General features: G+C 34.3%; 5 protein-coding genes, 1 long non-coding RNA gene and 1 other non-coding gene across 7 annotated transcripts; 1 reads left to right on the top strand and 6 right to left on the bottom strand.

The window, feature by feature from the left end:
- Positions 1 to 2,627: 2,627 nt before the first annotated feature.
- LOC106308960 (26S protease regulatory subunit 6A homolog) lies at positions 2,628 to 5,037 on the bottom strand. Its single transcript, XM_013746080.1, has 9 exons — positions 4,803 to 5,037; positions 4,273 to 4,497; positions 4,013 to 4,204; positions 3,733 to 3,924; positions 3,514 to 3,632; positions 3,349 to 3,436; positions 3,145 to 3,264; positions 2,935 to 3,075; positions 2,628 to 2,846 (listed from the first exon to the last, which is right to left on the bottom strand). Exons 1-9 carry the CDS (start codon positions 4,920 to 4,922, stop codon positions 2,769 to 2,771), a joined length of 1,275 nt encoding a protein of 424 aa, XP_013601534.1. The 5' UTR covers positions 4,923 to 5,037; the 3' UTR covers positions 2,628 to 2,768.
- Positions 5,038 to 5,453: 416 nt separating this feature from the next.
- LOC106295863 (sm-like protein LSM4) lies at positions 5,454 to 7,394 on the bottom strand. The gene is made up of 7 exons (XM_013731859.1): positions 7,370 to 7,394; positions 7,239 to 7,280; positions 6,941 to 7,039; positions 6,759 to 6,836; positions 6,253 to 6,289; positions 5,869 to 6,000; positions 5,454 to 5,716 (listed from the first exon to the last, which is right to left on the bottom strand). The coding sequence occupies exons 1-7, from the start codon at positions 7,370 to 7,372 to the stop codon at positions 5,694 to 5,696; spliced, it is 414 nt and encodes a 137-aa protein (XP_013587313.1). The 5' UTR covers positions 7,373 to 7,394; the 3' UTR covers positions 5,454 to 5,693.
- Positions 7,395 to 7,499: 105 nt separating this feature from the next.
- Positions 7,500 to 7,571, top strand: TRNAE-UUC. Its single transcript has one exon. It is a non-coding gene; the product is annotated as a tRNA-Glu (tRNA).
- Positions 7,572 to 7,644: 73 nt separating this feature from the next.
- LOC106342943 (F-actin-capping protein subunit alpha) lies at positions 7,645 to 10,387 on the bottom strand. The gene is made up of 10 exons (XM_013782015.1): positions 10,193 to 10,387; positions 9,986 to 10,101; positions 9,780 to 9,869; positions 9,626 to 9,690; positions 8,744 to 8,905; positions 8,547 to 8,625; positions 8,357 to 8,434; positions 8,171 to 8,245; positions 8,048 to 8,083; positions 7,645 to 7,947 (listed from the first exon to the last, which is right to left on the bottom strand). Exons 1-10 carry the CDS (start codon positions 10,308 to 10,310, stop codon positions 7,840 to 7,842), a joined length of 927 nt encoding a protein of 308 aa, XP_013637469.1. The 5' UTR covers positions 10,311 to 10,387; the 3' UTR covers positions 7,645 to 7,839.
- Positions 10,388 to 11,151: 764 nt separating this feature from the next.
- Positions 11,152 to 12,701, bottom strand: LOC106315423 (REF/SRPP-like protein At3g05500). The gene is made up of 3 exons (XM_013753185.1): positions 12,492 to 12,701; positions 11,894 to 12,118; positions 11,152 to 11,822 (listed from the first exon to the last, which is right to left on the bottom strand). The coding sequence occupies exons 1-3, from the start codon at positions 12,528 to 12,530 to the stop codon at positions 11,346 to 11,348; spliced, it is 741 nt and encodes a 246-aa protein (XP_013608639.1). The 5' UTR covers positions 12,531 to 12,701; the 3' UTR covers positions 11,152 to 11,345.
- Positions 12,702 to 15,298: 2,597 nt separating this feature from the next.
- Positions 15,299 to 16,438, bottom strand: LOC106341324. Its single transcript, XR_001269601.1, has 3 exons — positions 16,280 to 16,438; positions 15,976 to 16,088; positions 15,299 to 15,867 (listed from the first exon to the last, which is right to left on the bottom strand). It is a non-coding gene; the product is annotated as an uncharacterized LOC106341324 (long non-coding RNA).
- An 858-nt stretch (positions 16,439 to 17,296) lies between these two features.
- On the bottom strand, positions 17,297 to 18,034 carry LOC106341332 (protein RALF-like 22). Its single transcript, XM_013780120.1, has one exon. It carries the CDS (start codon positions 17,856 to 17,858, stop codon positions 17,499 to 17,501), a length of 360 nt encoding a protein of 119 aa, XP_013635574.1. The 5' UTR covers positions 17,859 to 18,034; the 3' UTR covers positions 17,297 to 17,498.
- Positions 18,035 to 21,069: the final 3,035 nt, after the last annotated feature.

The raw sequence follows: 21,069 nt of genomic DNA on the forward strand, positions 1-21,069 counted from the left end.
ATATGATGATGTTCAAAGAGGTTTGGAACCTTTTCTGTCTTCATTTCTCTAGAAAATAACGATTTTATAATGGTTAGTCCACTATTTTGAGGAGTATATGAAGATTTACTAAATTAATTTATAAATACAATTGAACGATGCTCATTTACCATGAAAAAGAGTATCATACATTAATACAAATTTAGATTATGGTTAGATTTTTTAAAACAACACTAAAGATTATAAGCTTCGGTATATAAAACATTTACCAAAAACTCAAAATTTTCGCAGGGGTTAGTTAACGCATAGATTTTGAGAAAATTTCAAAAAATATGACAATATAGTTTTAAAGCATAGTTGCATCCTGTACTAACATATGATGATGTTTAAAGAAGTTTGGAACCTTCGTTGTCTCCATTTCTCTAGAGAATATCGATTTTATAATGGTTAGTACACTAATTTAGAGAGCATATGAAGTTTTACTAAATTAATTTATAAAATTAATTGAACGATGCTCATTTTCCATGAAAGAGAGTTTAACATACATTTATACAAATTTAGAAAATGGTTAGAAATTTTAAACAACACTAAAGATCAAAGGCTTATGTATAGAATTATTTACCAAAAATTCAATATTTTTGTAGGGGTTAACACATAGATTTTGAGAAAATTTAAAAAAATATGACAATATTGTTTTAATGTATAGTTGTATCCTGCACTAACATATGATGATGTTAAGAGGTTTGGAACCTTTGTTGTCTTCATTTCTCTAGAAAATAACGATTTTATAATGGTTAGTCCACTATTTTGAGGAGTATATGAAGATTTACTAAATTAATTTATAAATACAATTGAACGATGCTCATTTACCATGAAAAAGAGTATCATACATTAATACAAATTTAGATTATGGTTAGATTTTTTAAAACAACACTAAAGATTATATGCTTCAGTGTATAAAACATTTACCAAAAACTCAAAATTTTCGCAGGGGTTAGTTAACGCATAGATTTTGAGAAAATTTCAAAAAATATGACAATATAGTTTTAAAGCATATTTGCATCCTGTACTAACATATTCAAAGAAGTTTGGAACCTTTGTTGTCTCCATTTCTCTAGATAATAGCGATTTTATAAAGGTTAGTCCTCTAATTTAGGAAGTATATGAAGTTTTACTAAATTAAATTATAAAAACAATTGAACTATGCTCATTTACCATGAAAAATAGTTTAGCATACATTAATACAAATGTAGATTATGGTAAGATTTTTTAAAACAACAAAAGATTATATGCTTCAGCATATAAAGTATTTACCAAAAACTCAATATTTTCGTAGGGGTTAACGCATAGATTTTGAGAAAATTTTTAAAAATATGACAATATAGTTTTAATGCATAGTTGCATCCTACACTAACATATGATGATGTCAAAGAAGTTTGGAACCTTTGTTGTCTCCATTTCTCTAGATAATAGCGATTTTATAATGGTTAGTCCACTATTTTAGGGAGTATATGAAGTTTTACTAAATTAATTAATAAAAAAAACTGAACGATGCTCAGTTACCATGAAAAAGAGTTTAGCATACTTTAATACAAATGCAGAATATGGTTAGAAATTTTAAAACAGCACTAAAGATTATAAGCTTCGGTATATAAAACATTTACCAAAAACTCAATATTTTCGTAGGGGTTAACGCATAGATTTTGAGAAAATTTTTAAAAATATGACAATATAGTTTTAATGCATAGTTGCATCCTACACTAACATATGATGATGTCAAAGAAGTTTGGAACCTTTGTTGTCTCCATTTCATTAGAGAATATTAATTTTATAATGGTTAGTCCACTATATGAAGTTTTACTAAATTAATTGAACGATGCTCATTTTCCACGAAAGAGAGTTTAGCATACATTTATACAAATGTTGAATATGGTTAGAAATTTTAAAACAACACTAAAGATTATAGGCTTCAGTATATAAAGTATTTACCAAAAACTCAATATTTTCGTAGGGGTGTTAACACATAGATTTAGAGAATTTTTTTAAAAATACGATAATATTGTTTTAATGTATAGTTGCATCATGTACTAACATATGATGATGTTCAAAGAGGTTTGAAACCTTTGTTGTCTCCGTTTTCAAGAAAATAGTGATTTTATAGTGGTTATTCCATCGATTTATAGAGTATTATGAAGTTTTACTAAATTAATTGATAAAAAAATTATAACGATTCTCGTATACCATGAAAAAGAGCTTAAAATACATTAATACAAATATAGAAGAATGTGGTTAGATATTTTAAAACAACACTAAAGATTATAGGTTTCAGTAGATAAAATATTTATCAAAAAATCAATATTTTCATAGCTCTTCTTTGTATGTTTGCTTACTACAAGGAAGGAGCCACTAATCCTACTTTTTTCTACTTAGCCTTTGGGCTTTTGGCTTGAAGGAGATCAAGTGTTGAATTATTTTTCATATTATTTTTCCTCTTCAGAGCTACAATATTTTTGAATTGATAAATCTTGAGGGATCATACTACTTATAGATTTTACGAGTTAATGCAACTTCTTTTAGTGTTAGAAAGACTACACTTTTATGAAATTTCTCACAAACACAATTCTCAGAGAGTAAATGTGAGTAGATCATTTAAAAATTTAAATTCTCCTTTTATCAGAAGAAAAAGAAGATGAACACAACTAAATGTATTTCGATAAAAGATTCACGAAAATATGAAAATATCCAAATCCGAATGTAAAACTAGTTGAAAGATACAAGGCAAAGAGAGATTAGGCGTAGTAGTTCAAGCTTGCTTTCTTCTTGGCCTGGACTTGGATGATACCTTCATTGAAGTCCTCATGGTTCACCTGAGAACACGAGAGAGAACCCAATGTTCTAAAAACCAGACTAAACTTCAATCATAACGTAACTAAGAGTCTTGTATCTTATTATTACCTCTGTGGCATCACGACGAAGAGCTAACATACCAGCCTCTACACATACTGCTTTCAGTTGAGCACCATTGAAATCATCTGTTGATCTCGCAAGCTCCTCAAAGTTGACGTCTGGGTGGACATTCATCTTCCTCGAGTGGATCTGATTTCATTCAGTTTGGTGTTAGTCGAGTTATGTTGAGCTTTATAAACTACCAAGGGAGAAACAAACCTGTAAGATTCTGGCTCTTGCTTCTTCTGTTGGATGTGGGAACTCAATCTTCCTGTCTAGCCGACCAGAACGCATAAGTGCTGGGTCCAGAATATCTGCTCGGTTAGTAGCTGCAATCACCTGAAACATTTAAGAGGTTTGATTGTTACTGTTCCTTTGTGGGTCAATATGCAGAAGGTATCACTAGAATAGAGAGACTCTCACCTTAATACGCTCATCACTACTGAATCCATCAAGCTGATTGAGTAGCTCCAACATAGTCCTCTGCACTTCCCTGTCTCCGCTTACTTCACTGCACTCTCAGCCAAAGAATGTAGTTAGTGAGCTGCTGACGAAAGTTGCATATATAGAAGAATCGAAATCAGTTACCTGTCAAAACGCTTTGTACCAATTGCATCGATCTCATCAATGAAGATGATACACGGAGCTTTATCTTTCGCTAGTTGAAAGGCATCACGAACAAGTTTTGCTCCGTCTCCAATAAACATCTGTATACATTCACATAACGACACATAATCAAATTACACTGGTGTCATTCTATACCTCTCACCAAATATATTTGATTGTTAGCACTAAGATATAAGGTACCTGGACCAATTGAGGGCCTGCCAATTTGAGGAAAGTGGCATTGGTCTGTGCTGCACAGGCACGAGCCATCAAAGTTTTACCAGTCCCTGGAGGACCATACAAGAGCACTCCCTTTGGTGGACGAACACCAAGCTTCTCGAAACGCTCCTTGTGCGTCATGGGGAGCACAATAGCTTCTACAAGCTCTTGGATCTGTTTCGGAAACAGACTCATATCAGATTCAATACACACACATAGAAGCAAAGCCAATACGCTAAATAGAACAATGGGATAAACGAACCTGCTTCTCCAGTCCTCCAATGTCATTGTAATCTTCGGTTGGTTTCTCATCGACCTCCATGGCTTTAACTCTAGAGTCATACTCTGATGGCAAGGTATCCAAAATAAGGTAACTGTCTTTGTTTACTCCAACCAAGTCCCCAGGCTTCAAGCTATCAGGGTCCACGAGACCAACAACTGGTAGAAAGATAGTCTGCAAGCAAAAAGGGTTTACTAGGAAACGAAATGTAAAATGGAAAAAGGATACTGAAGAAGTCTCACCTGACGTGTAGAGGTTTTCAAGACAACACACTTTCCTTTCCGTTGAGAGTCAAGGTCAATATTAGCACCGTCTTCTTCAGCATCATCTTCGGGATTCATCTCCAAGATCTCAACAATGTTGCCAACCAAGTAAGGAAGCTGCTTGTTGAGTTTAATCTTCTCCTGATTCTCTTTAATCTTCTCCTTGTAAGAATCGCATTCAAGATTTGTCCTCTGAGCGTCTTCCTGTATCCATCATTAAAGAAAAACACACAAAGAATCAGCAACTTCAACGGCGTCATACTATAGAAGCAGCTTCCAATGAATTCAACTACTTACTGTGTTAAAAATCCAAACTTTGAGATTATAGTGATAAGAAAATCAAAAATCAATTGTCACGGATTACAATGAACTCAAACCCTAAATTAGATACCAGCAAAGATCTAAGCAATTGATGAATCCAAAATTGTGACCTAAGGATCAATCGTGTAGTTACGAAGCAAGCGATAGAAGTTAAGAGGGAGATCGGGAGAGTTATTGGGTTTAGGAACCTTGAGGATTCGAATCTCGTTCTCGAGGAGGCGAGTAGCTCTGACGATATCTTCGGTGGACATGGAAGCGAGCTGATCCTCTTCGAAGCTTGACGTGTCTTCTACCATCGGAGTTGCCATGTCGGTAGCCAAATCGGAGAGAGACAGAGATCGCCGGGAAGAAGAGAGGAGAGTTTTGGGGGTTTGTGAAGAGCGACTGTGAGAGCAAAAGGGGAGAAGACGCGAGAAAATAAATATTTATATTTTATTTAGGAAAACTTGTCCTCAAAGAAATGAATATGGCTAAAACCTTCCGAGTGAACTAGAGTCTTTCATACCCTCTTGAATATGGCGACGTTTAATAGTTTTTTCTGTCCCTGTTTTTTTGTTTTAAATCAAGTGTGACCGGTACCCAAGAACATTACGAATTAATAGGGAAATAATGAATAGAAATTAATATTTTGTGAATGATTATGAATAAAGGTTCCTTATCAAAATTAACAACCAACAAATTTATATTATAATTTTCAAAAAAAAAAGAGAATGAGAAGGAAAAAAGAAGAAAAAATATTCCGGTAATTTTTTTAAAGAACTCTAAGGAATGTACCATTCAAACCTCACATTTTTCGCAAAGGTATTTCACCCATCAGAAACTAACAAATTGCATGAAAAGACAGTAAAATTCAGATATTACAAACTGTAAATAAGCTATAGAGAATCGAAAAACATTCTCAAGAGCCTTTACAAATAAATAAAAACCCCAAAGAAAGAGGGTTAGAAGTTTATTCTTGAGGCTAATGAGAAACATATAATAAAGAAGCAATCACAAAGTGCAGCAGCGAGAGAGAGGACAGAGATGTGGAAGCAAGTTCTGAGCAGCTTTCGGTCCGGTAGATACATTTAAAAGTTGTATCAACCACGGCCTCGACCTCCAGCTGTTTTTTTTTTTCAACAAGATACTAATTAGTTTAACCGCAATCAAATATTGTGTAACCAAGACAATAGTAAAGAATTTTACTGGGAGAGCCATTATTGATTGTATATCTCATGGAAAGGATGAATCATGTTAGGATTTGGGGTTATGTACCTTTGTTTCCACCCATCTTTCCAATTGAACCACCTCGTCCTCGGCCTCTGGCAGCTCCATCGTCCATACCACGTCCCATGCCCTTTGGACCTTCTCTTCCTCTCCCTCGTCCAACCCCTGGTGGTTTTCTATCTGTAAAAATATTCAAGAATTGTTGAAAATTTTAAAGAATAGTGGGCATTTGAAACAAAAAACATACAAAAACCCATGTTCCCATTATTTTGTATAATCCCTGAACCTCATATAATTCAAAATGATACCATGAATTCATCAGATGAAAAGGATTTGGATATTACTACAAATGATATCATTCATCTCAAGACGTAAATTAGCAAAAGGCACATGGGATGTCTATTTGATGATAAAGATATAAGAAAACTATACCTGTGCGGGTCTTCTCTTCCTGTACTTTATCAATCACCTGAAGAGTGAAGCAAACAAAGTAGGTTAGCTCAATCTATGTCGAAGCACCTACTAAATGCAGCATAAGTGATCCAGATTCTCAAAATTTAAAACACACACAAATAGAGATACCTAGAATAACAAGTTCAAGAGACTCTATGTGAGTATAAAGGTCGCAAGGAAATGAAATGCAACGGAGAATATTCAATGTTATACGATTGATCGTTTTAGGTGCATGACACATAAAAGCCTTAAGAAAGTGTATCAATATTCTGGTCAGAGTTTTAAACATCTCTGTAATATCATCCAAGACACGCTACAACAAGAGGTACACTACTTGCTATTAAGGCTCCACATTATATTACTCAACTTCTAGCAAACTCTAGTAGCACATATCTTCACTCCAGAGAGAGAGAGAAGAGCAAATCAGAATAAAAAAAGAACTATATGACAAAGTTACATATACATAAAATACGAAAACAATATACCTCATCGGGAACTCGGAGGTACTTGATAGTGTTGCCACGGATATAGCATTCAGGCATTCGCCAAAACCTATCTCCATCCTACAGAGAAGTGAACAAATATCTGAGTTGCATTAACAATGTAATAGAATCAAACTGGAATTTACTGGACATAGGAGGGAGGGAGGGAGGGAGAAGTAGAGAACCTTTGAAGTACAGATGACTTCACGGAGATGAATGTTCATCCATGTATCACAATTCACCAAGTGCCCATTATACGTCTCCCCATTCTTCAGCTCCACAAGCTTTACCAAAACCAACAACACAAGGAAGAACAAAAACCCATAAGAATGTCTAATTAATGAATATACATATAAACTAAACTCATGACACAGACATAACAAGCCCCCCCCCAAAAAAAATTATAACAATGCCACTTGTATACTTTTTACAGTGTAATGTTAATTCAGTAAACAGATTCATTGCAATAAAGATCTCTCTTACCATGGGATGCCCTTGAGCAGTCTTGAGCAGCGAAAGAGGAAGCTGCAATCAGAAGACAAGTTAGCAATTTATACAGAAATTATAAGAAAACAAAAAACCCTAGAAACAAATAAAACACGCGAGCACTTTACCATCTTCTCGAATTATGAAGTTTGTCGATTCCAAACCTTTTAAACTTTTTTTTTTTTTTGGGTTGGTGATCTGCTTAAAATAAAATACAAATTTGTTGTGTTTGAATGTTGTGTCTAACCTCTCAACAATTCCGATGTCGTCCAGCGGTTAGGATATCTGGCTTTCACCCAGGAGACCCGGGTTCGATTCCCGGCATCGGAGCTTTTTGCACTTTTCTAAAATCCAAATATTTATCAGCACTTGTGTGTGTTATGGCTTTAGGAACTAAGTGAACTAAATTATTGGCAAACGGATTTTTTTCCAATGATTCAACACTTGCATGCGGTTTGTACATTACATTACTTCAAAGGAAGGAAGAAATACACTCGCACCAGAACACAGTAAGGATTATACTTAACTTACATAATGGAATCACAGAAACTTGGTAACAAAATGGAAACAGAGGAGGCTGAGATTTGATAATTTAGTCTCACTTGCCAAGTCCAAGTTCTTTCTCTACCTCTCTGGTTAGGCTGAACTGTAAAGTGTTCTGCCATGGGAACAGAGTTCTTGTCACTGGTAGTTTCCTCCTCAGATCCTGCAAATATCCCATAACCAGATGGATGAGTAAAGACACACCTCCAGGATCCAAACATTAGGAGTTTCTAGATTTAAGTTGCAGCCATTGGAATAGTTACCTTGAAAGTGTTATCCGGTAGTTTAGAATACGCCACCTAATATTGGGTCGGAAGCAAGATTAGGAACACAAGAAACAACGGTAAAAGAAGGAGATTAAAAATAATGAGTAGCAATTTGGAGACCTCTAGAGCAGCAAGGTACTCTGTCTCATGGTGCCTGATGATATTGGCTATGGCAATCGCGCAGTCATCCGCAGACTGAAAAAATGTAAACAAGAATTCAACTGCAAGTTTAGTATCAAGGCACATTACACATGGTATAGTACATGCTAGCATTGACTTCTTGTGAGATTATTGTATGTGGTATACCTGAAATATTGTCGAATCTTGGAATTCTTTCTTTGCATCTAACTCAACATTTCCCTCTTCGAAATAATGGGCTCCTACCTGAAGAGAAAGATATGATAGAATTTTTTAGAAAACGCTTACTGATCTTCCGTTGGCTTTGAATAAGTCACATCCAACTTACAGAGAGAGATAAGTGAGTGGTGAATGTTACCTGCAATTTCCCTTTTATGTCAAGCACCTGAGATTCATCCTGAAAATCAATGTTCCATACAGATCTCCAACTTCCATTACTGCACAAAAATTGTTTTTTCAAATTGATTGTTCTTTCTGAACAATGGAATATAGCAGAGACCATATATGATGTTAAGATTATTAACAATAAGAAGGAGAAGATCATTTTGTACACACCAGAAGTTCTGGGGACTGAGCTTCCTAGCAGTAATTATAACGACGAACTCAAAGTCCGTCCCTGGACCATCAGCATCTTTCCCTTTCACACAGTTAACGGCAAACACACCTTTCGGGTAAGATTCACTAACGTATCTCTGGATTTCAGCATCAAGAGCACATCTGTAATGGACAAAACAACATTTTCAACATTTACTATATTGCAAAGTGCTTCTAATGTTTTCCTCTGCTGCCATAAAAACTTAGAGGGGCCTATTGGAAATAGAATTTGTGTGGTGTCTGAAAATTTTAAAGTTAAAAAATTTTTAAGAGTTAAGTAGATTTGATGAATTTTTGCTATATGTATTGTATAAATTGTCATTGCTTATTATTGATTAACATAGATTTCCATATATGTTTTTCTTGATGTTTTGAATTTGTCTTCTTCTTTTTTTCTGTTTAAAGTTTTCTAAAATCAACCTATGATTTTTTCATGATTCTCAATTATGTTAATATTTTGTATAAAGTTTTCTTTTTACAATTACCTTTCACATGATAATAAAAATGTAATACAATTTTTTGTGTTTGTATATTTGTGTGTTTTTGTTACATATATTCTAAGAATCTTAAGAGTAGATGATATTTGTAAAGTTGAATGTTACAAGTAAAACTAGAAAGAATTTATGTTCCAATAACAAGAGAGTTTACTAGAATTACAAAACCAATAAAAACTAAACTTTTTGAATAACAAAAGATTTTGTATTGAATTTAAAAGTCTATGAACCATAACAAAGGATTCTAATAAGATTGTAAGGATACATAAACCAATAAATCTCTGAAATTTACGATTCCCCCCCCCCCCCAATCTAATCCTAGAGCTTCCAGCTAGGTGTAAAACCTTACCTGAATTCCTCAATATACGAAGATGCAAGTTCTTCATCGTCAGCAGGTCGTACTTTTGTACAAATCTGGCCACAGAAAAGAGATGCAAGATAAGTATTACATTCACAAATCACAGCACGCTATAACTTAGCATAAGTACAATCAGTAAGAGAACCTGTTGAACGTGATCAACAATGGCAACCTGAGCAGTTCTTGGATCAAGGTATTCATTCTCAGTAATTTCGCTGTAAGATGAAACAATCACCTGAGGCAACAACAACAAACAAACAAACTAATACTAAATCTCGCAGCTGGTAAAACATTCAGAACACCTGAGAGGATTAACCTAATCGAATAAACTAGATTAAGAAGATAACTCACATCACCTGCCCTATTAGGCATTTCAAGGCAGATCATATGAGACTTATTGTACAATGGAAACGCCTCCATGGCTGCCTCGTTGTAGACTTCCTCATCTCTCAAAACCGCCTTTAAATCTGAAACAAAATGTCAAAATCAAGCAAAATGATCCTCATAGTATCTATCTACGATCGCTTCAATGTAAATATGTGTATAGAGTGAGAGTACCTTTGGCGACGTAATTGATTTCCCCAGCGGGAGCGTTGAGGAGAAACCATTTCGCGATTTCCTTCTTCTGATCGTAACTTAGCTCCGTCTCCGGTAACTCGTCTTCTTCGTCCGCCATAGCTTTCTATCTCTCTAAGCCAAGGAAGACGGAGATGAGATCGTCGCCGGTTATAAACTGACGGGGCTACATTCGTCATTGTCCTAATAAAACTTTAATGAGTGGGATCGAGATTTAAATCACGACCATTGGTTTGTTACTAGGCGTGGCCGCCTGGGCGTTCGGTCGGTTCGGTTCTGGTAGTTTGGTAACTATTAGAAAACTATTAAAATTTTGGGTCAGATCGGATCGGTTCTTTCGGTTCTTAAAGTTTGGTAACCGTATTAGAACAAAAATAAAACGGTTCCAATTGGATTCAGTTCTCGATGGTTACTTTACCCAACTTAATCTGATGTAGTTGCAAATAATTGAATCAAAACCAATACCAAAATAGCATTCAAACGATTTCCTCATTCAGAAACCACAATCCAAATTGTGAGAATAAATTGATGATCACTAAAAAAAGGTAGAAACCTAAGAGTATAAAACAAAGTATAAACTATTAAGATATTACGTATAAGGTAATTATATAAGAGTTTCTCATCAAGTTATATATGGGTATTATATGGTTCTCGGTTCCAGTTCTTCGGATGTAAAATTTTAATACCCAATTGAATAATTTATAAATTCGGTTCAGTTCGGTTCGAGTTTTTTTCGGATCTGTTCGGTACTTTGGTTCCGGTTTTTTTTGCCCACCCCTATGACTACGAATCCTAACGATGTCGTTTTAGTGGTTAATAGTCTTCATACAGCGTGGTTTAGTAGGTGTTATTCTTTATACGATGTCGTTTTAGAGGAAAACTAAGCGACTGCTGACCACATTTTTTTTCGATTTTACGTGTTCAATCACAGGATAATCAAATTAAGAAAAGCTTTTTACAATAATCCCGACGTAGATTTTAGATTAGTTTGTGTTATTAAAACGAAAATTCATAGAAACAGAGGAAATAAAAAAAACGAAGAAACAAAAGAACCAGAACCAGAACCAGGGACAACTCGCTAACCAAGATCCGGTTCACATCAAACCAAACAACACACTACCAAACCCACTCCAAATCAATCAAGGGGATGAAACTCCACAGGCTTGGCCGTCTCAGCCTTCTCCTCGCTGAAGATCTTCGAGATCCTCTCCGTTGGAACCAACGGCATGTACGACGACACCCTGTACCCTTTCTCCGCAGCCTTCACCACCGTATCATTATACTTCTCAGAGCAGAAAGCGGCCGTCGGCACAGCGACTTGGGCCAGCCTCGGGAACAGAGGAAGCTGGTTCAGCTTCTTCCAAGCCGAAACTGCGCACTGCTCTGCCTTCGGCTCGTAGCTCGCGTACAGCTCCTTGGCTGCGGGCTCGTACTTGGTGTAGACGGACTTAGCCATCCCGGAGGCGGTTTCCACGACGCCAGCACGTCGAACCTCGGAGGCGAAGGCACGTGCCACGACGGGTGCTATCTGAGCAGCCGAGATGGCGTGGGCAGAGACTTGCTTGACCACTGGTGGGACGCGGCGGTCAAGTTCATTCACAGACATGTCAACCTACAATGACCCAAAACGATACCGTCAGAGAACATAATGACATTCACCAGCTTAGAGGAATCTTATTGTACCTTCTGGTCCATGTATTTGAGAACCTCGACGGGTACGTCGTGGTACTTCTGGTAGACAGGACCGACGACAGTCTTGACAGCTCCTTCGACGGATTCAACACCTGGCTTCAAAGGGCCAGACTTGTCCTTAGCCTTGGCGTAAATGAGAGCAAAGCGAAGCACTGCTTCAACAGCAGCAGCTTGAACAAACTCCAAATACTTCAACCTCTCCTTCTCCTCCTTAGTCTGCAAAATTACAAAAATAGGCACATGCAAATTATAAGCCAATATAAATTTAAATCTCAATTTCGTTACTCTTCTGTACATGAATAATTAATATGAACTACGATCCCTAAATCAAACAGTATGTTACAGGAGAAACTTTAATTCTTTAATCTCAATAATTAATCTTAATCTATACAGCAAACATCATACTATAATCTATAAACATCAATAGAGATTATTATCTAATCCTATGCTAATTGCACTGATTAGCGTTAATCAGATCCACAATAATACATGCATGCTCATGTATCTCAATAGCCACCAACAATCAAGAAACCAAAGATTCGAGGCCAGAAATCGATCTAGCTCGCGGAATTGAGATGAGGATGATTACCATATCGAGTTTCGGCTGATTGAGATCGGTTTGAGCCATGATCGCTGGGCTAATAATCGGGTGTGCAAAGAGGATATCTGAGAAGGCGTTCGTTTGAAGAGAAGAAGACGATTCTTCCTTTTTTTTTTTTTTTTTTTTGCTTTTTAAATTGATTTTTGACGAAGAAAACGATGTTAATGGATGGTGATGAGGAATTAGAGCTTAACCTAGAGTTGTTTATTTATAGCAATGGTTTTTGGCACGTGTGAGGGGTTGTAGATTACGCGTGCGAGCGTGTGTTTCGATTGGGTCGGTTTCGTAACCATTCATATTCTATGGGCCGTTGACACTTGTGGGTTAAGTAAACGAATGTAGGTAAGAAAAGGAAATAATTAAATATTATTTTTCTGTAATTCCAAGAAAAATTAATAAAATAAGAAGATTCCAGAAGTGTCAGACAGGGAGATACTGTACTAGTTGAATTTATATTGGATTCTAAATTACACAATCGTATTGGGTTTCTCCGTGATGGGTCTCTCCGCAAATGCACAAGATACATCAAAAAACAAGTGCATCATCTTTCTCTATAATGATAATAAAAAAAAGTTATTGAAGAGGATGCGAGTCTACACGAAACAAAGGGAGCCTATATTAGAGATATAAGACAAATATGGGCTCATATTATATGAAACAACGGAGCCCATCATCTGAGTGGTATAAATTGTGACCTATTTGAACTTTTTGAAGGTAGATTATACCAACTTAATTATGAAGCCAATATTACTGAAAAAAATGCTCAGTAACACACCGATTACACATGCGCATGTTAGTGAGTGGTTGTTAACGTTTATATTGACAAACAATTAGAACATGACACAAACAATGCAACATTCCAACATATATATCTCGATCAAATTCCTCAATTTTCTTATGAAAACATTTTACTGTTAGTACTCAACATTTTGTATGTCAAATCAAATGTAGCAGGTGGTACATATAATAAATTCAACCATAGTATATACAAATTATATGGCTTTATAATTAATCAAAATAAATGCATATTAATCATATCGGGATAAATAATCACAGCCATGAAAATAATACTATATGAAGAAAATGTTTGAAGTCAAGCGTGCTAGGCTGTTATGGTCCCATCAGTATGCCATCATCACCTTATTAGCCAACAAGCCACTAACAGCTATAAAGGAATTATTTTTCAGTTTATAATTTTTTTACATTTACTTACACAATCAGAAGGTCATATTAATATAGCTCTATTCCAAACCTCATATTAATAAATTGAAATAGTTACTTTGTGTTAAGAAACTAAAATTGTCACAACACAAAACTACGCATAGATCTCAATCACATTTATCGGACTAATAAACCTATTTTTAATGTGCGCAACTTTGAAACGTGTATTTACTGTATATGAATAATAACCAGAAAATTCCTTCTTTGGTAACAAAACTATAGTCTATAGTTTTCAATGTGTAAATCAAACCTATCCCGGAAATAAACAAACAAACAAAAATGGCCACCGATAACATACGTTGTGTTAGTGAGTTATTGTTCACAAAGTTAATGTAGAATCTGGACAAAAGACTAGAACATGACTAAACAGACAAACTTTGTATTGGTGAATAATGTTCTATATGTTATTCATTGTATAGGCTTTGCATATATATATATATGCATACAATGCTCCTTAAAAGGATATTCTCCAAATCTTAAGATGATGTACACAATATGCTAAATATAAGGAACAATACCACACTCAACATATATCTCGATCGAATTCATCAATTTTCTTATGAGTTATGAATGTTTATTGTTAGTACTCTTGACATTTGTATGTCAAAATTTCTTAGAAGTGTTAAAAGCAAACATAACATATTACCTCCAAATCTTAAGATGATGTACACAATATGCTAAATATAAGGAACAATACCACACTCAACATATATCTCGATCGAATTCATCAATTTTCTTATGAGTTATGAATGTTTATTGTTAGTACTCTTGACATTTGTATGTCAAAATTTCTTAGAAGTGTTAAAAGCAAACATAACATATTACCTCCAAATCTTAAGATGATGTACACAATATGCTAAATATAAGGAACAATACCACACTCAACATATATCTCGATCGAATTCATCAATTTTCTTATGAGTTATGAATGTTTATTGTTAGTACTCTTGACATTTGTATGTCAAAATTTCTTAGAAGTGTTAAAAGCAAACATAACATATTACCTCTAACGATCATGATGACAATCATGTGAAATTCATCACTCAAAAAAAGAATCCATCATTCTTTTCACAATAACAACCAATTGTGAACTTCTCCTACTCATGACATACACATATTTTATATGAGCTTTACTCGTCCGATCACTTCACCACCACTCAAAAGAAAGTATTCAAATAAAAACAACATTCCATAAGAGTGTGTATACATCATTTTGTCAAAAAAAGAGTGTAATAATCATCATGGTTAACTAGAAATTGCCATCACTTTAATTTTAGAACAACTGTTTTGACGATATACCATGCTATTTATAAAAAGAAACAAAGATTATCACAACTTCTCAAATATACTATTCTTAACAAATATACTATAGCATGGTACATACAGAATAGCAATGTATATGTTAGATAGAATACACGATGGTTGGAACCTAAAGTAACAAGAAGCTAGGGTCCAAAATCTTGTAAAGTGTAATAGATGAGATAAACGTTTTTACTTGTTGACACAAAAAATTAAAACAAAAAAAAAATGCGATTTGAAAAAAAAAAACAAACAACAACAACAATTCTGTTTTACTACAAAAAAAAAACAAACAACAACAAAAAGAATTTTTTATAATAGTTGGATTGATTAGGAAATACTTAGTGATAAGTGTTAAAAGCAAACAAAACATATTACCTCGTCTGACACGTCTGAACTTGTAAACAAACACTTTGCCACTTTTGATTTAAGATCATTAGCTAGACTACACGATGGTTGGAACCTAAAGTAACAAGAAGCTAGGGTCCAAAATCTTGTAAAGTGTAATAGTTGAGATAAACGTTTTTACTTGTTGACACAAAAAATTAAAACAAAAAAAATGCGATTTGAAAAAAAAAAACAAACAACAACAACAATTCTGTTTTACTACAAAAAAAAAACAAACAACAACAAAAAGAATTTTTTATAATAGTTGGATTGATTAGGAAATACTTAGTGATAAGTGTTAAAAGCAAACCAAACATATTACCTCGTCTGACACGTCTGAACTTGTAAACAAACACTTTGCCACTTTTGATTTAAGATCATTAGCTACACTGTTAGAGGTTATGTCTGAAACGTCAACTAGTTAGCACTTAGCAGCTCGTTAAAACTTTTTCCTCCCCTGTAAATAAAGAAAAGAAACACAAAACAAGATTTAGTTAGGGACTTGAAAATAATAAAGGGTATCAACACGAAATGAAAGAATTAAAATTTGCGGTACAAAGGGGACCTTTATTAGAAACAGAAGGAGCATGACTCTTTCGCTTTTTTGGTTATAGACTGACTGCTGTGTATTTCCCAACTCTGTTGCTGATGCTGGTATGAGACTAGGTGTAACGTGCGCTGGAAAAAAAAGTAGGACGAGATCATTCTATCTATATCTCATCTTTGAAAATGAGAACTCGCTCTGTATACAAAACAACCAAGTATGGCACAACAAAGAAACTTTAACCATAATGAACAATGAATGTCAAGACAAACTAACATAGTGAGCAATCCAGTTTGTAATAACCCAAAAAAACAAGTAGTAGTACCTGAAGAAGAGACGCCAAATGTTGTTTAGTTGACAAGTAGAAGCAACCATCCTGGAATAGATTTTGTACACGAGTCTCTTTCTCCTGATCAGGCATCGCTTTGTGCTCTTTGAGGCTGATGTATCCGTTCAAATGTGGTATCAAACTGCACGAAGCCTGAGTTATTTATAGACAAATTATTGTACCGTTGAAGTAAATATCTCTTCCTTCAATAAATTATTGTACCGTTGAACTCAAATAACAATAAATTATTGTACCGTTGAAATCAAATAAATTTTTTTTTTTGAACAACTAAATATCAAATAAATATTTTCTAATAATAGATTATCTATTATTTCTTTTTAAAAACTACTGTTATTTCTGTAAGAGGAGATATTTCAATTTAAAAGAAATAATAGATAATCCTTTAAATTTTGTTTTAAAAAAAAATCTCTACAATAGTATTTTTTGTGCGACAATACTCTTTTTTTTTTTACAATACTTTGAAATATCATCTCCACTTGCAATAAATTATTGTACCGTTGAAACATATCCTCCTGAATTAAATATCTCATTCTGCAATAAATGATTGTACTGTTGAACTTAAATAAATATCTCCTAATAATAGATAACTCTTTAAAAAAAAAAATTTATACTAGAACATGAATTAAACAATACCACACTCCAGCATATATCTCGATCGAATTCATCAATTTTTCTTATGAATGTTTATTGTTAGTACTTGACATTTATATGTCAAGTTTAGCAGAGGGAGCATATAATAAATTTAACTATAGCATATACAACATTCAATGGCTTTTAGATAAATCAAAACATCAACCGATACTAATTATATCGAAAATGTTTATAGTTTAAGTGTGCTAGGCTTAGGCTGTGATGTGTCCCATCGTCACCTTATTAGCCAACATGCCACCAACAACAGCTAATACGGGAATTTTTTTCTGTTTTCATTCCATTCATATAGTTGATTAATAATTATACGGTCGATATATAAATACAACGTTATTCCAAAACTCAATCACTTATCGGACTAATAACTATTTTTAATCTGCGCAACTCTGAAATATAAATTTACTGTATATGAACAACCAGAAAAATAACTTGTTTTCAATGTGTATATCAAACCCGTATATCCCGGAAATAAACAAACAAAAAAAAGAAAAAAAAAGAAGCATACAAGGGCAAAATAGTAATTTAAGTTACTCATGTTCTTCTTCAATCAACGCCTGCATCTCGTGATGGTGCTGCATCCACGGCGGTAAGGATTCGCCTGAGCGCCACGCTGGCAGTTGTAATACGAAGCTCCGCGGCGCGAGCAAGGCACACTGTTCTTCCTCATCGCACCGTAGCTAACGTACTTCTTCTGCGCTAAAATGCGCCTGCTGATATCCGAATCGAACTCCATCTCCTCTTCCTCGGCGATGCACTCAGCGATCGATCCTTCGCATCCAGAGAAGAGAGTAGAAGATCCGGTCCTTACGAAATCAAGCGAGTGTCCGAAACCGAAGCCGCTTGCGTCGACGGCTGAGATTACGATGGCGAGAATCGCGACGACGGCGTAGATGGCGCGAGAGTTCATCTTCTTCTTTGACCAAACCTTCTGGTTGAGCCAGAGACTTTTCAGATTTCTTTAGTCGCCTTTGTAGATTTGTTTGTCTGTCTTCTCTCTCTCTCTGTTCGGAACTTGATTCTGTACTTACCTAAAGACAACAAGTTAAGCATTGGTGTCTAGATTCTTTATAACGTGATAAATTTATTACAACGAGCTTCTTTGTCGGTACATTAACGAAATCGCCATTGTCTATTTGTCCATGTGTTTTTTGGTTTTGTTTATTAATTATGAAATTGACTTGCACGCAATTGTTCTCATATTATTTGTATTAATACTTTTTTTTCTTCTAACACATTTTGTATTAATATCCCTAGGGATTAATATATATAGTATGATTTCTAGGCTTTGAAATATTCGTTGGGTTATCGTCAAAAATTTAGATATGTTTTAGACTTTTATAGTGCACCCACGTCTTGTGTAATGTGTGTAGAGCTAATTAGGACGGCCTCAACTTAAACTTTTTAACTGGCAATTTGGTTCTATTGCAATTTGCAACATTCAACCGTCAAAAATCAACTTCATATACTTGAGTCTTGGATATTTGTTCACTATGATATGAAATCTTTGTTACATGATGTAGTCTTAGATTAACTATCACGATAGTTCAATTTTATTTCCTTTGTTTTTTAAAGAGACGAAAATCTAGGTAATGGCATTTGCTTAACTAATGCGTGACACCGTGGGATTCTCTAGGCAAGAGCAGCTGGTTGATTGGTTTGTCTTTTTCATAATTATCGCTCTATCACCGAAATGGTATGAGCTCAGGTTAGATGGCCATCTAAAATCCGTCCAACGTTCCGTTAAGTTTTCTCCTCTTTCCGATAATGCTTTTCCCGTAAAAGTTACATTAATGCATTTTAACCATAAATCAAACATTTTATTAGTTTGATCGTTCGGCAAAATGTAGAATAAGTTGTAGATATAATCTTATCACGCTCGATAACTCCAAAGAAACATTTGATGTAGGAGATCTATAAATGGTTTTGTTAATAAGCCATGCAGTTTTATTTTTTTCTTAACTGAGAGTTTGATTAGAAAAAAGTGTTTCGTGCTTGAGTAACATAAAGCATTCATAAAATTTAGATAAGAGATCCATATGGAGTTTTTTTAATTAAAAAAAAAAAGGTAAATTGAGCGTCTATCTCAGTTTCTTGCATATATACATATAGATTTGGTTGGTTAAGATCCAGCTTGGTCTTACGGGTGAAAAGCCTACGTGAAGACATGTAAACCACTCTCCTAACTTTGTCACTGTTTTTTACAAACCACCATACCCATTCATGCATGGGTAGTACTAGCTATATTTCTTTCCCGGTACATTTAACCGATACCCAAACTCATTTTTCAAATGGAGAGCAACGGCAGTTTGTCTTTTTTATTACAATTATCTCTTTGACTCTTTCCTTCAGGTAATAACGTCGACCCCAACCTGTACACGGCGTTGGTGTGAGAGGCAGCGCGTAACGTGCGGCGAAACCATTATGAACAAGGTGGGTCCAAATCACAGGTCACCAAGGACGGCGTTCATCAAAGTAAGAACCAGCTGGCCGCTTCAACCAATTTTTATATTCATTCAACATTATAATGTAATGTCTAGTCTCCGATGTTAAACATTTGGTTTAATCGATTGTATTTTCTTGATAGATTGCTTACAAATATATCATATGGTAGTTGATGTTTATAAAATGTAGTAATGATTAGATAGGCGACGACAAGTCTTTTTATATTGTTTTGGAGCAATTTAGCACTAAGGTAAAGAATTATCATACGTAATAATTGATGGAAGGCGCGAAGAAGAGAATACATAACACGAAAACGTAAAGCTCATTTTTCTATGAGGCTATCACGAATAAGATACCAATTATAAGGAGATCAAACGAGAAGAGCAAAGAATCCAAGTTATAGGGACCATCTTTCATATTCTACATCTTTTATCAATTTGAAGAACCTTTTTATTTTCTAAAGAAAGAGCTTTTTTTTTTTGAAATAATGAATGTAACCAGTTCCCAAAGTTCTGAATTTCTAAAAGATTGTAAAAGGATATGGTTATGCGATTGAAACACATGTATGAACATTTTGTTGTGTTTAGAGGTAAAGCAATGAGAGAGATAACAAGAGCATGTGTAGATTAAGAGTTTCAAAGTGTGTTGGGATAATGTCAAGTTACAAAGAAAACCAAATAGATTACTGACAAAACATGAGTGAAAACACATCATGCACTCCATAAATGTTGCATGAAAGGGATCAAGTTTGATTATAATGGATGAAGCACCTAAACAACGTATATATATGACAAGAACCATCGATGATCTTTGTGATTGTTAGGGATTTTGGAACATGTTTGTAGAATATTGAGGAGGGTTAGGGGTTCATGCGTCTCTAACTGTATATGGAACTTTTTCTTGTTTTCTTTGTTCAAAGTATAGAGATGTTTTATGTGCTATGTAAAGACAGAGCAACTCCTTAAGTTTTATTTTCATTTTCAATGTTCAGGCCCAAGGAAGGTGGATGAGTTGACTTTGAAGAAAATAAATGTAGTTGAAGATTTTCATATAGATTAAAAAATACTATATATCTGGAATTTCTACTTCGGAGATTAACATGAGTTTTTCTTATTTGAACATCAAATATAATTTCTGACTTCTTTTGCAATCGATATAATGAATTGTTAAATCTATTATCCGGATAAATTTTTCTAAGTTTGTATCTTATCATCAAAACATAGTTCAACTATGTAATTTAATAATTATGTTAAGAAAATTTTAACTAACATTTTCAATCAATTTCAGGAAGAAATCTTCTTCTTGCCAAAGAAAAGAAGTATTACGCTTACAACTTATGTAATTTCCATTTACTTATTCATCAATGCATATGACATCACATTTGTGATTGATGATAATTTTGAATAATGATATAAAGCAAACTATATTTATATGAATTGTAAGCGTAATAATTTTTTTCTTTGGCAACAAGTAGATTTCTTCCTGAAATAGATTGAAAAAGTTAGTAGTTTTCTTTTTCTTAACAGAATTATTAAAGTTCATCACATGTACATATAATGATTCTCATATAAGATAGAACACAAGCTATATATTATAATGAAACATGTGTACAAACCAATAATTCTTTACTATATAAAAATAGATCACAAGTTACATATTAAAATAATAATGTCACT

Source organism: Brassica oleracea, chromosome C1 (assembly GCF_000695525.1).
Source record: "Brassica oleracea var. oleracea cultivar TO1000 chromosome C1, BOL, whole genome shotgun sequence".
NCBI classification, from domain to species: domain Eukaryota; kingdom Viridiplantae; phylum Streptophyta; class Magnoliopsida; order Brassicales; family Brassicaceae; genus Brassica; species Brassica oleracea.

Excerpts from the sequence above, each read along its gene's own strand:
- LOC106295863 (XM_013731859.1), bottom strand. Across the intron at positions 6,837-6,940 it reads AAGTCATCTGTACTTCAAAG|GATGGAGATAGGTTTTGGCG; the intron begins GTTCTCTACTTC and ends ACTTCTCTGTAG. Across the intron at positions 5,717-5,868 it reads AAAGATGGGTGGAAACAAAG|CTGGAGGTCGAGGCCGTGGT; the intron begins GTACATAACCCC and ends AAAAAAAAACAG.
- LOC106341332 (XM_013780120.1), bottom strand. The coding sequence starts at position 17,858 with ATGAACTCTCGCGCCATCTACGCCGTCGTCGCGATTCTCGCCATCGTA.
- LOC106308960 (XM_013746080.1), bottom strand. The coding sequence starts at position 4,922 with ATGGCAACTCCGATGGTAGAAGACACGTCAAGCTTCGAAGAGGATCAG. Across the intron at positions 4,205-4,272 it reads TGAAAACCTCTACACGTCAG|ACTATCTTTCTACCAGTTGT; the intron begins GTGAGACTTCTT and ends TTTTGCTTGCAG. Across the intron at positions 3,437-3,513 it reads GGTACAAAGCGTTTTGACAG|TGAAGTAAGCGGAGACAGGG; the intron begins GTAACTGATTTC and ends CTGAGAGTGCAG.
- LOC106342943 (XM_013782015.1), bottom strand. The coding sequence starts at position 10,310 with ATGGCGGACGAAGAAGACGAGTTACCGGAGACGGAGCTAAGTTACGAT. Across the intron at positions 8,626-8,743 it reads CTCAGTCCCCAGAACTTCTG|TAATGGAAGTTGGAGATCTG; the intron begins GTGTGTACAAAA and ends ATTTTTGTGCAG. Across the intron at positions 8,435-8,546 it reads ACATAAAAGGGAAATTGCAG|GTAGGAGCCCATTATTTCGA; the intron begins GTAACATTCACC and ends CTTTCTCTTCAG.
- LOC106315423 (XM_013753185.1), bottom strand. The coding sequence starts at position 12,530 with ATGGCTCAAACCGATCTCAATCAGCCGAAACTCGATATG. Across the intron at positions 12,119-12,491 it reads ATCAGCCGAAACTCGATATG|ACTAAGGAGGAGAAGGAGAG; the intron begins GTAATCATCCTC and ends GTAATTTTGCAG. Across the intron at positions 11,823-11,893 it reads TCAAATACATGGACCAGAAG|GTTGACATGTCTGTGAATGA; the intron begins GTACAATAAGAT and ends GGGTCATTGTAG.